The 15825-nt window shown below is 39.4% G+C and overlaps 1 protein-coding gene across 2 annotated transcripts; it reads left to right on the top strand.

Moving 5' to 3' along the window:
• The first annotated feature begins 660 nt into the window (after positions 1-660).
• Positions 661-12921, top strand: slc12a1 (solute carrier family 12 member 1). Of its 2 annotated transcripts, XM_080884111.1 has the most exons (26): positions 661-1118; positions 1790-1930; positions 2268-2343; positions 2948-3043; positions 3245-3384; positions 4286-4396; positions 4484-4595; positions 4704-4831; positions 5025-5109; positions 5325-5488; positions 5578-5685; positions 5809-5932; positions 6280-6381; positions 6645-6800; positions 6886-6985; positions 7143-7254; positions 7536-7676; positions 8250-8356; positions 9153-9235; positions 9605-9730; positions 10820-10948; positions 11131-11242; positions 11434-11520; positions 11681-11816; positions 11947-12014; positions 12110-12921. In XM_080884111.1, the coding sequence occupies exons 1-26, from the start codon at positions 870-872 to the stop codon at positions 12243-12245; spliced, it is 3129 nt and encodes a 1042-aa protein (XP_080740237.1). In that variant the 5' UTR covers positions 661-869; the 3' UTR covers positions 12246-12921. The 2 variants fall into 2 exon arrangements, with proteins under 2 accessions (XP_080740237.1, XP_080740236.1); XM_080884110.1 differs by having other exon boundaries at positions 4484-4831.
• Positions 12922-15825: the final 2904 nt, after the last annotated feature.

Here is a 15825-nt window from a genome sequence, read left to right as displayed (position 1 = left end):
TTCATGGTCTTATATTAACTCCCATTTTCCCCATTAATATGGCCATTTCTTCTGAGCTCGCCAATTCACTAACATTCCCCCATAACAATTTGCAGCAAAGAGAATCATTAGAGACATTTATTTAATCCGCTATATAACTCTGGGCCCAGTATACTAGTCACACGTAGATTCTCCTGTTATCACACCGTTCCTCAGGATTATATCTTATTGCAAACATATGTTATGAAATGTATATTTTTCTATTGGCCTACATTAGCCTTATCTTTTTCAGACTCTTTACAATATACACATCATAATGGGTCTGAAACCTGTTTAGTGAGAACTTCCATGTGGATGTTTCCAAATGATTCATCCATAGGTCTGAGGAAATACTATACTTAAACTGCAACCACAGAACAACATATGCTGTTACCCTACTCTTCACACAATAATATTAGTAATCAATTCTCCAGCACTCAGGCAATGAGCACCTTTATCTCTCGTTTGGTGTTTATGACTTGGTTAATAGTTAAGCAATGTCTTTGTGTCCCTTACGATGGAGCAAGGACATATCTGACACCCCTTGTTCGGATTTCTGAGGGTTGATCCAGTAAGTTAGCCAATAGCTGACAGCCAGTGTATGACCCTGGGATACATAGTATAAAGGTAAGCCATCTGAAAGAAACCCAGCTCATTTGCAAGGAGCTGAGAGTATCAGAAGAGTTCTCTGCAAGTCTGATCATAGATCATAGCCTAGTCAACAGTAAACAAGGACAACCACACCAAGTTGATCCAGCTCTCTGCGCTTTTGAAACTTTTGGATGTCTGAAGACTAGACTGTTCTTTCATCCTTGACGGTTTAAATCTGAGAGTCTCCCTCAGCATTCTTGATGGAGAGATTCAATTCTAACAAGGGGGGGCACATCAACTCTGCCTATGATTCCAACCTGGATGAACCTCCAGTTTATGAGGAGACCAACGATGACCACAGGACAGTGCGACCCTCCGTGATCAGCGCCTTCGGTCATGACACTCTGGACCGCGTGCCCCACATTGACTTCTACCGCAATGCAGGCAGCATGAGTGGCCACAGAGCTGTGCGACCGTCCCTGCAGGAGCTCCATGATGTGTTTCAGAAGGTGAGTGAATGTAGATGTGTGAGATGTATAAGATCTCTCTGTTTTTCCTCTATGGTCGGCACCCAATCTCCTCCTCTGTTAAGCCTGTTTTGTCCACAACCTGCCATTCTGCAGAAAATAGCTTGCACCCATTTTTCTCCAAATTCAAATCAGTGACGTTTTAACTGCAGGGTTTTTTTTCCCTCCTCTGCTGCACACTTCATTAGAAAGTGAAGTGATATATTTTACAGATGTTTATTCTTTCAAACATCCGTGCAGTAGCCACAGTCCAATTATTAGAGTCTTATCTTAAAACTTGTGAAACTAAAAAGGACAACAAAAGTTATTCTTACAACTGAATGACAACCAGCACTCTTGACACACTTAAGTTTTATTGTTTTTTTAATTATTATAAGGCTACATTGTCTAAGAAATGGGTAAGATTATTTAGGTTTATTGGCTGAATTAGGTTTGCAACCCTGGATGGTTTAAAAAAAAAGATATTTTACTACCCTTGCCAGCAAAAAATGAAAAAACACAACCACCTATTTATTGCCATGAGAAAACAAAAACCACAACTTTTTATAATGCCACCCCTTTTCTTGCAGCGGATTATGCATATAAACACCAAAAATGCCATCTAGTTACTGTGAAAATGTATGTTTCCTTCTGTGTTTTCATTCTTCCTCCAGAACGGGGTGATCTCTGTCCCAGACACATTGGAGGACGATGGCGAGAGGAGCAGTGGAACCCCCTCTGACGATTTAGAGTCTGCTGCTCCCACTGACGATATGAAGGGCATGGTAAAGTTTGGCTGGATAAGAGGAGTCCTGGTAAGTTATTTTAGGTCATGGTAAGCTTCTTTTTTTATTTAACCATGGTCACTCAACCAAAGATGAAGCTCTGTGGGTCTCGATAACACAACGAGGCCCAGTGGCGCTTTCGAGACCAGAATCTGGGAATGATTTGCATTTGCTCAGGACATGATTTTGATCTTGCTTTTGTGTTTCAAGGGCACAAAGGTCAGAAAAGGCCCCCAACATATTTTTTATTGGATTTTTTGTAATTAAAAGCCAAATTATGCTCAGTGACATTTACTCCATAAATTGAAATAACATTAAATCATGAAACACAGTGAGAAAAATAGACTTACACTGCTCTCTTCCACAGGTGAGATGCATGCTCAACATCTGGGGTGTCATGTTGTTCATCCGTCTGTCCTGGGTTTTTGGTCAAGCAGGCTGGGGTGAGTGTGGCAACGATACACACATACGCACACATAAATAGCCACTAAGCCCACAGTAATGTTTTTTTTGTGTGTGTGAGCACTTTTGCTGAAAATGAGTCCGCCTGTAACTCCAGCCCTTATCAAACAGTGAACGCAATAAAAAATAATCTATTTACCTGGTGAAAATGTATAATCTGGGGCAAAAACAGACCGATCCCAGAGGTCTGTGTTGTCAAGGCCAGTGCCGATGCTGTTCCATGTAATTGCAGGGATTGGAGATAATTAAAGGATAATTAATGAGCTCCCTTAATGATCTATACCTGCTCAAGGTCTGTTGGGAGAGGTAGATAGTGGTGTTTGTGTGTGTGGATGAGAGAGAAAGTGAGAGAAATAAAAATAGGAGTGGGGCTTTGAGTATGACTTCATTAATTTGTTCATTGCTTCAGAACCTATAGATCAGCTGGGTAACCCATGGGGTTCCCATGAGACGTTAAAGTTTAGCACTTTTAAAGCTAACTGTGGGGAGGAAGCTTTCATGTCACACACAGAGTGTTTTACACCTAACTAAGCAGTGCTGTAGCTGGACTTTACAAAAGTGATTATTTGCATATTTGCATTTCAGGTCTGGGAATTGTGATCATCGCGCTCAGCTGTGTGGTCACCACCATCACTGGCATTTCCATGTCCGCTATTTGTACTAATGGTGTGGTGAGAGGAGGTAAGGCAGCGAAATTTCAAGATAAAGATAAAGGCACAAAGTTCCAAACAACACCTGAATATGAGCTCCTGAAGCACTTTTTATTTGTGTGTTTTTTTAAGCTGTATTTAACTTATCCTGACATTAAATCAACCAGTCACTGAATTTTCTATTAATCATTCCCTACTGTATGTGTCTGTGTGCGTTACATTGCCATTTCAGGAGGTGCCTACTACATGATATCTCGCAGTTTGGGACCAGAGTTCGGTGGTTCGATTGGTCTTATTTTTGCATTTGCCAATGCAGTGGGCGTATCCATGTATGTGGTGGGATTTGCTGAGACAGTGGTCGACTTGCTCAAGGTGAGACATGTTATATTGATTAGGCTGTTGTAGAAGGATATATATCTATATATCTATATCTATATATATATATATATATATATATATATATATATATATATATATATATATATATATATATATATATATATATATATATATATATATATATATATATATATATATATATATATATATATATATATATAAAAACACCCAGCACGCCCCTGCGGGCGGTTTATCCTTCAAGCTCGGGTCCTCTACCAGAGGCCTGGGAGCTTGAGGGTCCTGCGCAGTATCTTAGCTGTTCCCAGGACTGCGCTCTTCTGGACAGAGATCTCCGATGTTGTTCCTGGGATCTGCTGGAGCCACTCGCCTAGCTTGGGAGTCACCGCACCTAGTGCTCCGATTACCACGGGGACCACCGTTACCTTCACCCTCCACATCCTCTCGAGCTCTTCTCTGAGCCCTTGGTATTTCTCCAGCTTCTCGTGTTCCTTCTTCCTGATATTGCTGTCATTCGGAACCGCTACATCGATCACTACGGCCGTCTTCTTCTGTTTGTCTACCACCACTATGTCCGGTTGGTTAGCCACCACCATTTTGTCCGTCTGTATCTGGAAGTCCCACAGGATCTTAGCTCGGTCATTCTCCACCACCCTTGGGGGCATCTCCCATTTTGACCTCGGGACTTCCAGGTTATACTCGGCACAGATGTTCCTGTACACTATGCCGGCCACTTGGTTATGGCGTTCCATGTATATATATATATATATATATATATATATATATATATATATATATATATATATATATATATATATAGATATAGATATATATATAGATATAGATATAGATATATAGATATAGATATATAGATATAGATATATTGTTTTTTGGGGGGGTTTTTTGTCATACACAGGAGAACTCTGCTATCATGGTGGATGAAATGAACGACATCAGGATCATTGGCTGTATTACTATTGTGCTGCTCTTGGGTATATCAGTTGCTGGGATGGAATGGGAGGCAAAGGTTAGAGCAAAAAACGGTGCTGTTTGTTCACCAGTCTCGTTTACTTGTACAAAAGCTTAAACTGTTTGCATTTGTTTCTCACCACAGGCGCAAATTATTCTTCTGGTTATCCTGCTGGTGGCCATAGTGAATGTTTTTGTAGGAACAGTCATTCCTGCAACCAACGAAAAGAAAGCCCAGGGGTTTTTCAATTACAGATGTGAGACATCCGCTCCAAACCGATACACATTTTTCATTACAAATAATCCCACTCACTCACAAAGTGCTGCTAACCCCTGCCGTTTCTCCTCACTCTCTCTTTTCACAGCCAAAATCTTCTTAGAGAATTTTACTCCAGCATTTAGGGACGGTGAGACATTTTTTTCAGTATTTGCCATCTTTTTCCCCGCGGCAACTGGGATCCTGGCTGGAGCTAACATCTCTGGAGACTTGCGGGTAACTTTTTCATACAGAGAAGAGTAATACATGGGGGTCATTAACTGCTACGTAACATAGGCTTGAATAAAGAGTTTTGATTTTTTTAATTCAAACTTATTTGTTTTACATAAATACATTTCTTTAAAGTCATTGTATTTAACTGTCAAGCACAGATCTGCATAATTTAACACAAATCTTTATTATTTCACAGGATGCCCAAGCTGCACTACCCAAAGGTACCTTGTTAGCCATCCTGATCACTGGTCTCACCTATCTGGCTATGGCTCTTTGTGTCGGTAAGTGACATGTTTGATTAAATGCAGCTCCAGTGAAATAAAATCTTCACTGGAATGAGTAAAACTGTGTATAGCATTACCTTGGGCAGATACAGTTTTACCAGGATCATACAATCAGTATCACTTATGTCCCTGAATATAAATGTGTCCTGAAAGCACAAATTTTATCTAAAAAATGCTAATTAATCCATCTGCTCTTTTCTTCGACTGGTCAGCTGCTACTGTTGTCCGTGATGCCACAGGCAACTCATCCAGCATCATAAATCACACAACACCAGTAATTTGCAACGGTTCAACAGCGGTTGCTTGTGAACTCGGCTACGATTTTTCTTCCTGTGAAGTAGAGAAATGCAAGTTTGGCTTGATGAATAACTTCCAGGTACACAACTTTCTAAATAAAGAAACTTTTAAGAAGAATTCAATTTCGTCATCTGTAATGCTCTCATCTTCTCATCACCTCTGATTCAGGTCATGACCTTGGTGTCTGGGTTTGGTCCTCTCATTATTGCTGGAACATTTTCAGCCACCCTGTCATCAGCCCTGGCTTCCCTTGTCAGTGCGCCTAAAGTCTTCCAGGTCAGTAGATCGCCACTGTTTTTTTTAAATGTACTACAATAAAATGCAAAGTCATAGAGAAGCAAACCTGTTGCTCTTAACCTCTGAAAATATTTTCCTTCACATCATTTCTTTTCTCCTCAGGCACTGTGTAAAGACAACATCTACAGGGCCCTGCACTTCTTTGCCAAAGGACACGGCAAAAACAACGAGCCAATCCGTGGTTATGTCCTCACATTCATCATTTCTGTTGCTTTCATTCTCATCGGTGAGCTCGCTGCTGCTGTACCATACCACCCAAACAACCTTAAACCAACATTTCATGCTTTGTCTCAAACCACATAGCTAACAAAGTCTTCCAGTTTGAATGAATCAGAAAACACGTTCACACATCAACAGATCACTGACATAAACTAAACAAGCCAAACAACGAAAGGAAGATTTCATCTGACAAGTGGCGTCCATGCAAAGTGATACAGTTAAAACTCCTTCTTAGCAATCTGCTTATTGTGTATATTCACAAACCTGTTTCAGATACATATTGGTTCATGTTTAAGTTTGATATTCCCGCTCTGTGAAAGAATTTAAAGTGACAGAGATTTTCTGTCTGTGCAGGTGACCTCAACACAATCGCTCCTATCATCTCAAACTTCTTCCTCGCATCTTATGCCCTCATCAATTTCTCCTGCTTCCATGCATCTTATGCCAAATCTCCAGGTGGGTGTCTAAAAAGTAGATTATAAAGGAAAAATTATGTTAGTAAAATCAGGTAGTTCTGCTTGTCCCTATCCTCATTTACCATTTTTTGTTGCTGTTAGTGTTTTAATCCATTACTTTGTATAAGTGACTTCAAATATTTAGGAAATAAAGCACTACCTGACAAACCGAGCTGTTTCAGCAGTGGATTATGTTTAATGGAGTTTGTTATATATAGTCTGTTTTCCATCACTTTTCTCACATTGCTCTTTGTTTTAATGCAGGTTGGAGACCGGCATATAAATACTATAACATGTGGCTGTCCCTGATGGGAGCATTGCTCTGTTGCGTTGTTATGTTTGTTATCAACTGGTGGGCTGCTCTGCTCACATATGGCATTGAATTCCTCCTCTACATATATGTCACAGTGAAGAAGCCCGGTGAGCTTATTTGATTGCTTGGAAGGATTTTTGCTGTGCAACAGGAGAAGTAGAGCTAACCTGTCCGGACTGATTTTATCTTCAGATGTGAACTGGGGTTCGTCCACGCAAGCGGTGACGTTTGTGAGTGCAGTCAGCAATGCTCTATCTCTGTCAGGCGTGGAGGATCACGTCAAGAACTTCAGGTAAAATCCTGCACTCAATTCCTGCAAGCACATATGAGAAACATTATTATCATAATAGTTTCAAAGATAATTTACGTTAGGTAAAACTTTTCAATCAAGGGGATTTTCAGAAACCTAAAAAAAAAAAGGAGATAATGTTCTTATTTCCCGTCTTCAGGCCTCAGATCTTAGTTCTGACGGGTTCGACACGAAGCAGGCCGGCTCTCCTTGATCTGGCTCACTCCTTCTCTAAGAACTATGGACTATGCATCACCTGCGAAGTGTTTGTGGTATGTAATATTGCAATCTCAGACAGTCTTAAAATCTTGATTTAAAAAATCAACCTCACATTTATATTAAGATTTGCAAAATCAAGCAAATGTAATTCATCAGAGTGCAGACTTAGCATGCAGTGGATGTTCAAAAGAATGTGAAGTAGGAATGAGGGAAATGCCAACTGTCTGACACTAAAGTTTAGGGTCAGGTGCACTTTCTGAATATAAAAAAAGATGGACCGCTTTTCCCTTTCACAAAAACGCTTACATTCAGCCGTATGGTGTGATCTCCTCAGGGCCCCAGATCAGAGACCGTTGACGAGATGAACAATGCAATGGAGAAGAACCAGTTGTTGCTTAAGAAGAAAAAACGTAAGGCATTTTACGCTGCCGTGGCCTGTGACAACTTCAGAGAAGGGGCTGAGAGTCTGCTGCAGGTCAGTATGGTCATAATTTATGTAAGAGGTAAATAAAAAAATCTAGTTAACCCACAATAATCCAGCGTATTAATGTGTAACGTGAGTTTTGATGAGAATATGATAGCAGATTCACAGAAGCAGGTTTTATTGACCCATGTCTTCCAAACAACACCCTACATCTGTTGATCTAGAGCTGTCTTAAAAATCTGGCCAGGACATATGTGCAGTAGAAAAGTTCGGAGCGGAAAAACAGTGGTATGGCTCAGACTATTGCACCGTCGAGATAAGGCCTCTTATGATTGTCCGGATAGCTTACTTCAAACAACACGGCAGATTAAAAGCTATAACTGATTAACACTGCATTTGGATGAGCTCCGGCAAAGATAAAGTGAGGTCTGCTGAGTGATCTGACAGTAAAACAGCCTTACAGTCTATTTTGCTTGGAAATTTTTAAGCTTTCTAGAAATCATTCCCCCCTCCCTCTCTTAATCAAGGTTTTACACTCGGTTTTATAACCCCAGGGTAACATGGTGTCTGTATTGCTTCACTTAACAGCTCATTGTGATTTGGGATTTTATATCTTCCTCATAGGCTTCTGGTCTTGGCCGTATGAAGCCTAACACATTAATGATAGGCTTCAAGAAAAACTGGAGGACTGCCGGGGCAGAAGCAGTTCAGAGTTACGTGGGAATACTTCAGTAAGTGCTGAATAAACACACACACATACATTTTTATAACAATAACACACTCAGTAATGAGAAGCACATTGAGAGTTATCATTTCATTTATTTTGTTTTCTCTGTGCTTTTTAAATGTAGGCTTCTTTTATTTGATCATTTGAAATCTATTTTAATATGTCATTATAATACATGTGTAGCATTTATTTCACAGTAAATTCCATTTAAATCTTTAGGAACATACAAATAAACATTGTGGATGTATTCACATTGTTATGTACTTAAACATTTATAACCTGCTCCTATAATGTACATTACAAAGCCATAATAATGTGATATTTCAAATGCCCATATATCCTTCCCCATATGCTTACACATTGTTAATGCAAATGGCAATTAGAAACTTAGCATTTAATAACTCTATATAGCATTATTCTCACTTTGACCTTAAGATCAATCTAATGACCTTAAAGGGGAGGTCATAGGTCAAATGTGACATATTTTAAATTATGCATTTCACACACACCAACTGTACACAACAAATGTAAGTGTCATAGTTTCTGGGTTATAAGGGTTTTTGTCAATTTTCAGCGAATTAATCATGAAGTTGACCTTGAAGTTCTTAGTGGATGTAAGCCAGAATTTTTATTTTTTCATAAGAATTCATTCAAAAGTTTTTGAGCTATTGTATTTGTATATGACACACATGTACACCACAGACTACCGAAAGCACAACCTCCGTAATTAAGCATAAAGGTAATTAAGCATAAACAGGAGATCTGTGTTTGAACTAGCATCCTTATTCTCTTGTTGACAGCGATGCATTTGACTTTGAATACGGGACCGCAATGCTGAGGGTGAACCAGGGACTGGATGTGTCTCACATTGTCGAGGCAGAAGGTCTGTATGATATTGTCGTTAGGCTTTAAATTATTTAACCCGCAAGAGCTCCAGCATCAACATACCCATGGTAGAGAAAACAAACCACCAAGAAATTAAGAAAAACTGTTGTAAGAAACTGCTGTACATCTGTCACAACAACTCACAATAACCCTTTATAATAATAAAAACACTGATAAACCGAGATACTTTGTTCTGTAGATTAGAAGCTTTTAATAAAGGTTTACAACGGTCAGGTAGTTCACAGATAAGATATTTTAAAAAATGCCATTTATAGCTGTGTCTCTGCAGATTTGTTTTCCAATAAGAAAAGGGATCCTACCTTGTGTAACACATATTCACAGTCATGTTTCCCATTCTGTTTTTCAGAGGAGATGCTAAGGGCAGCAAAGGAGCAAGAGGCTCTGGAGAATGAGATGATGCCAAATGGAGGGAAGGGAAAAGGACTATTCAGGAAATCCAGGAAGTCCTCTCAGCAAGTGCTCACGACCAGAGGTACCCATCTTACGACTGTCTCTAACTCCTATTTAACCCTCTCAAGGCAGACGTTGCCGATTTGCAACAGTTAAAAACTAACAACCTGATTACCCCACATACATATCTTATGAGTTTTTTTTACTCAGAAGTACCACTGCCGGACTTGGTTGTGCATTAGCAACAAAAAAACTTAATTTGAGCCTGAGATGGTTAACCCTTTCATGCACGAATTATGACAGCCTCACATTTACATTCATCTTTAGGTATGAAAAATAAAAATACTTAATGAAAAAATCCAGATTGAGATTGTCATAATTCATGCATAACAGGGTTAAATAACAATAATTACAATGAAACACGTCATATATCTCCAGTAACGTTAAATGACCAGTGGGTGGCGGGGGATGGAGTGACACATTAGTGTCTAATGTAGTGGTTTATGTGCAAGTAAACCATCAACACTGACACAAATACAAGAAAACAGCCTTTGAATAGCTGTCTACTGTAACGACCACTATGCCTGAAAGGGTTAAAGAAAAAGTTGCATCAAAAGATGAATGTGATCTCTTAATATGTGGAAGCACGTTTCTCTTTTTCAGTCTCCTCCACACACAGACTCAAATAGCGTACATTTAATAAATGAAACCAATGACTCTCTCTTTTTTTTTTTTTTTTTTGGGGGGGGGGTGCTCACATTGAGACATAATTGAATCCGCCATTCCCACTAAAGAGGCCCCTGAGGCTGTAATCCAATAATACACTCCTTTTCGTCCACTTTGAAGAGCATCTTTTAAGAATGTTCCTTTAACCCAGACAGCAGAGGGTGCTTGCAGCCTGTAGCTCAATCTTTCTCTGTTTCACACGCACACGCCAACACACACTCATCCCTGAGCTGCATCTTGGCAAGACAGCGAGACAAGGCAGTCATTAGTATACAAAATGCACCCTACTCATTGGAGCATTAAACTTGAGAGACGGCCATTTCTGGTGATGTAGAGTCATCTCTTAATGTTGGTTTGTGATAGTTTTCATATCCGACTTTACAGTGAATTATATTCCCTCCTGCTGTTGCTCTCATATCTTTCTCCCTTTCTTTCTCTCTCCCAGTGTCGGTGTGTGGCTCTCCACCGCCACAGGTTGCCAAAATGAATGAGAAGCTGGTGGAAGCCAGTCTTCAGTTCAAGAAGAAACAGCCCAAAGGCACCATTGATGTGTGGTGGCTGTTTGATGACGGAGGTAATTCTTGGATCATTTTTATGAACACTGCCTGAAGTTCGTAACAGATCCAAATCCATAACATTCTCCTCGATATCACTGGAGACAAAAATATATGAAACAAGCCAAATCTTTAAAAAATAGTAGTCTCTGAAAGACGCAACACGGACCAATAAATAAAAAATGTGCTTCTCTTCTCTCAGGTCTTACACTGCTCCTCCCCTACATCCTCACTACCAGGAAGAAGTGGAAAGACTGCAAAATGAGGATCTTCATGGCAGGACAGCCTGGACGCAGTGATCTGGATAAGGAGGAGTGAGTAAACTAATTAATATTTCAATATCAATTGCAGTTTAATATGTGGAAGTTAGACTGGATACATTAATTGGCAAGATATGAAAATTCATGTGCTGCTAACGTTACTGGAATGCTATTTAGCATTAACACCAAAATGAGGAAGTACATGTATAGGACAGCTAATCAGTGCGGGGTGATTTGACTTGCAGGATGAAGGGCTTGCTGAAGAAGTTTAGAATCAACTGCAGTGACATTAATGTCTTTGATGACCTACATATCAAGCCCAGGTCTGAAAGGTAACTGCCATTTCTTTTCACATGCACAAGTAACAGCGAACCAGATGCTGAAGTAGTAATAGTAAAATTGAATCACATTGTAATATCAGCATGCTACAAGTTTAGGGGAGAAAAAGAACATTTATAGAGAAAGCTCATGTTCTTATTTGCATTTCTCCAGCTTGAAGGAGTTACAGGAGATGATTGAGCCTTTCCGTCTGCATGAAGGGTCCAAAGACGCTGATCAGATTAGAGCCTTGCAGAAAGAGCAGCCCTGGAAGGTCACCGACAAAGAGCTAAGCGAGTTTGAGGAGAAGGTAAAAAGCACTGACACTAAGTAATAACCTTACACAGGCTACAGTGAAGATATCATGTATTATCTTCATATCAATATAAACAAAATAAAAAATTTATTGTTAAAAAAAAATAACTGTCGCTTGGTTACAGACACACCTCCAGGTACGACTGAATGAGCTCCTCAAGGAACACTCCAGATCAGCCAATTTAATCATTGTGTAAGTATATATTGTCTGAATAACACTACCAAGCTTAATCCAGTGTTGAAAGAACAATGTCTAACATATTTGTTTACACTGTTGACCCCCTGTAGGAGCATGCCCATAGCTCGTAAAGAAACGATCTCTGATTTCCTCTACATGGCCTGGCTGGACATCCTGACAAAGGACCTTCCACCCACCCTGCTCATTAGAGGCAACCACAAGAGCGTGCTAACTTTCTACTCTTGAGCACTTTCCATGCCAACAATCCGAGTGTGATATAGCTAGAAAGGAAAAGGAATGGTGTTGCCATAATGACAAGCCATGTTTAAATAAAATGTACAAGAATATTTAGTCTTCCAGGCCAGCAGAAAAGTGTAACACAATCAAGCATTTGTGGATAACTCCAGCATATAAGCATATATATAGAGAGGTATATATAGATATATATATATATGCCCGCTAAGAAAGGACACACACACAAGTCTGTATTTCCGAAATTGAATTTGCAAATGTGAAATGTGTCCAAATATGAATGTAGCTGCTTAGAAAAACACATAGTCAAATCAATTCAAATCAGTTCATAAACAAAGGCAGAGACACAACCACGGCTGTGCAATGGTCAGACTGTAAAATAATTGTATATAGTAGATGTGTGTATTCTAGAAATGATCAACATCTTGTTATTGGCAACTTTATTATCAGTTCTTTTTTAAACACTTGTTATATTCACTGTGTAAAATACACTGCTGCCATTATACAGATGTTTACCTTTCACGTGACATTTTTTCAATATTTTTCATGTTACTTTCATAGTACACTTTTTAAGGGCAATGGAATAAGGTAGAACATTATAAATCAGATTATTCTGTAAATTTTACCCTTCCTATTTTAGTCTATCTATTTAAGCACATAATGTTAATCAGCTGAAATAAAGATTAAAAACATTTGTGATGTCTCCTTATGTGAATATATTATATTTATTTATAGTGTCAGATGTTCTTTGTCCAGAGAAATGTGTCAGTGGAGGGGGAAATGGGGTATATACTGCAGTACATAAATTAGATGTCTATTATTTTAAATGTATAGTATCTTACTTGGTACCTTACAGACATCATTTGGGTATTTTCTCATTTTATGATGATTATTCTATACAGTTTGGCACACTGGGAATAAAAAGTATGCACACTTTGAAAGTAGTCAGCAGAACCTAAGGTTTAACAATAATGATGTTTACCCTTCATCAGACATATTTATTCATTGAAAACCATAAAAGATCTTTTGAGTTAAAAGTAAAGCTGCACATGCCACCTACATATCAGCCAAATCAAGATCAGCCTTCCCTATCAGCAAATAAGACGACCTTTACCATTGGCAGTAGCCATAATCTGCTGTGTCACATCAACAATACAGAGTTCAAACATAATTTAGCGCACTTTAAAACTATTATTTTAATTGCTGTAGTTAAAATTTTGCAGTTTAAAGAAACAAGAAAAAAAAAAACACACCTATACAGGCATAACTGGTCAGTATTGGGCCACAACTCCCTGATTATATTATGTGTCTATGAATATATTACACTGAATGTGAATCCCCTTTTAACCACTTTTAACCCACAGAAAGAGCTAAAATTTGTGATCCAACACAAACTTTTCAACTGATGGTGATATTCACCATCAGTTGAATTGTACCATATCACCCTATTAGAGCACTTCGCTCTCGCTCTGCAGGCCTACTTGTTGTTCCTAGAGTATTTAAAAGTAGAATGGGAGGGAGAGCCTTCAGTTTTCAGGCCCCTCTTCTGTGGAACCAGCTTCCAGTTTGGATTCAGGAGACAGACACTATCTCTACTTTTAAGATTAGGCTTAAAACTTTCCTTTTTGCTAAAGCATATAGTTAGGGCTGGACCAGGTGACCCTGAATCCTCCCTTAGTTATGCTGCAATAGACGTAGGCTGCCGGGGGATTCCCATGATGCATTGAGTTTTTCCTTTCCAGTCACCTTTCTCACTCACTATGTGTTAATAGACCTCTCTGCATTGAATCATATCTGTTATTAACCTCTGTCTCTCTTCCACAGCATGTCTTTTATCCTGTCTTCCTTCTCTCACCCCAACCGGTCGCAGCAGATGGCCGCCCCTCCCTGAGCCTGGTTCTGCCGGAGGTTTCTTCCTGTTAAAAGGGAGTTTTTCCTTCCCACTGTCGCCAAAGTGCTTGCTCATAGGGGGTCATATGATTGTTGGGTTTTTCTCTGTATCTATGAAGCGCCTTGAGGCGACTTATGTTGTGATTTGGCGCTATATAAATAAAATTGAATTGAATTCAAAGGAGAAAATCTTAAACTTCAACTCTGTTCTCAGATAAAGGGATATAGATACTCTGAGTATGATCTTTGAACATCGGCTGTTTTTTCAGTCATTTTCAGGCCAGTCCTTGTACCTGACCATGTTTTTGTTTGTTTGTTTAAGTTGTTTAACAGTGATCTAGGAATCATTCAAGCATAAAAAAAGACTGTAACAGACAACTTAATTCCTAAAAAGCTGATCCAGAATATGAGAGATGCATCTGGCCTTTCAGTTGTGACCAGGGAGACTAGATGGAGGTATGCCAAATGACACAAGATCAAATCAGTAGTACCAGGTCTTATGGACTGAGGAAACAAATTTGACACTTTTGGTTCAAATCATCACTGTATACAGAGAAGGCAAGGAGTCCAACAATGAGTGTCTATAGCCATTCGTAGGCTGTGGTTTAAGACTGCATTTCAGCCTGTGATATATGGGATCCTGTCAAAATCAATACACTCAAGAACCAAGAAAAATCAGATTTTGAGCTACTATCTGGAAAGCATCTGATTGCCAATAGCTTAATTTTTAAATAGATCCCAAACACATGGCCAATCCAGTAAAAGCATACCTAGATAGAAAAACAGCACCACTAGTCATGGATTGGCCTCACCAGATCCTGGACCTTAACTTTACTTAAGTAGCACGGAATCATCTTGCCAGAGAACAGAGCGAAGCTGTTTCCAAAAAACAGCTTCAAAATGCCTGAAGAATTCAGGCTGTGTTGACGAATTAAGGTGATCATACCATATCATTTAAAATCTGTCAGACAATGCTCAGGATTTTTTACGAGTCTGTTGTGGTCAGTACCATCCTCTATGCTATTGTGGTCAATACCACCCTGCTATTGTGGTCAGTCGCAGATGCCAATCGACTCAATAAAACTGATCCGAAACGCCAGTAGTGTTGTGAGGATGGAGCTGGACTCCCTTAAGGTGGTGTCAGAGAGGCGGGTGTTGTCCAAGATAAGGACAATGGTGGATAATACCTCCCACCTTCGCCATGACATGCTGGCCAGTCACAGGAGAATATTCAGTGAAAGACTGAAATTACCCAAATGCACCAAAGAACGATGCAAGAAATCAATCCTGTACGGTGGCCCCTAGAGACAAAGCATGTACAAACTCTCTAGGGGCCACAGTAATCCTGCCCATCTAATGCACACTACACAGTGCAATAGTTAGACTCTTTTGCACATGCTCTTTTTACATTATTAAATTTAGTTCAGTTTGTTACTGTTATTGTCTTACAGCAAATGTAACGACATTATTTCCTTGGCGATTAATAAAATATTTTGATTCTGATTTAAATCGTGATACCAGCACGTTCAGATGCTATGACGGCATGTAGGGGTCATGCTGTGGCATATGGAGTAGGAGATGTCCTGCTCTTTGGAGATGACTGCACAGCATTTTGGGTATGATGCAGCAGCGTTTGGGGATAATGCCAAATCTCGGTGCTGATGCCACGATTTGAACTAGCCCA

Source organism: Rhamphochromis sp. 'chilingali' (assembly GCF_963969265.1).
Source record: "Rhamphochromis sp. 'chilingali' genome assembly, chromosome: 6".
Classification (NCBI taxonomy): Eukaryota; Metazoa; Chordata; class Actinopteri; order Cichliformes; family Cichlidae; genus Rhamphochromis; species Rhamphochromis sp. 'chilingali'.
This window is presented reverse-complemented; position numbering and strand designations above follow the sequence as displayed.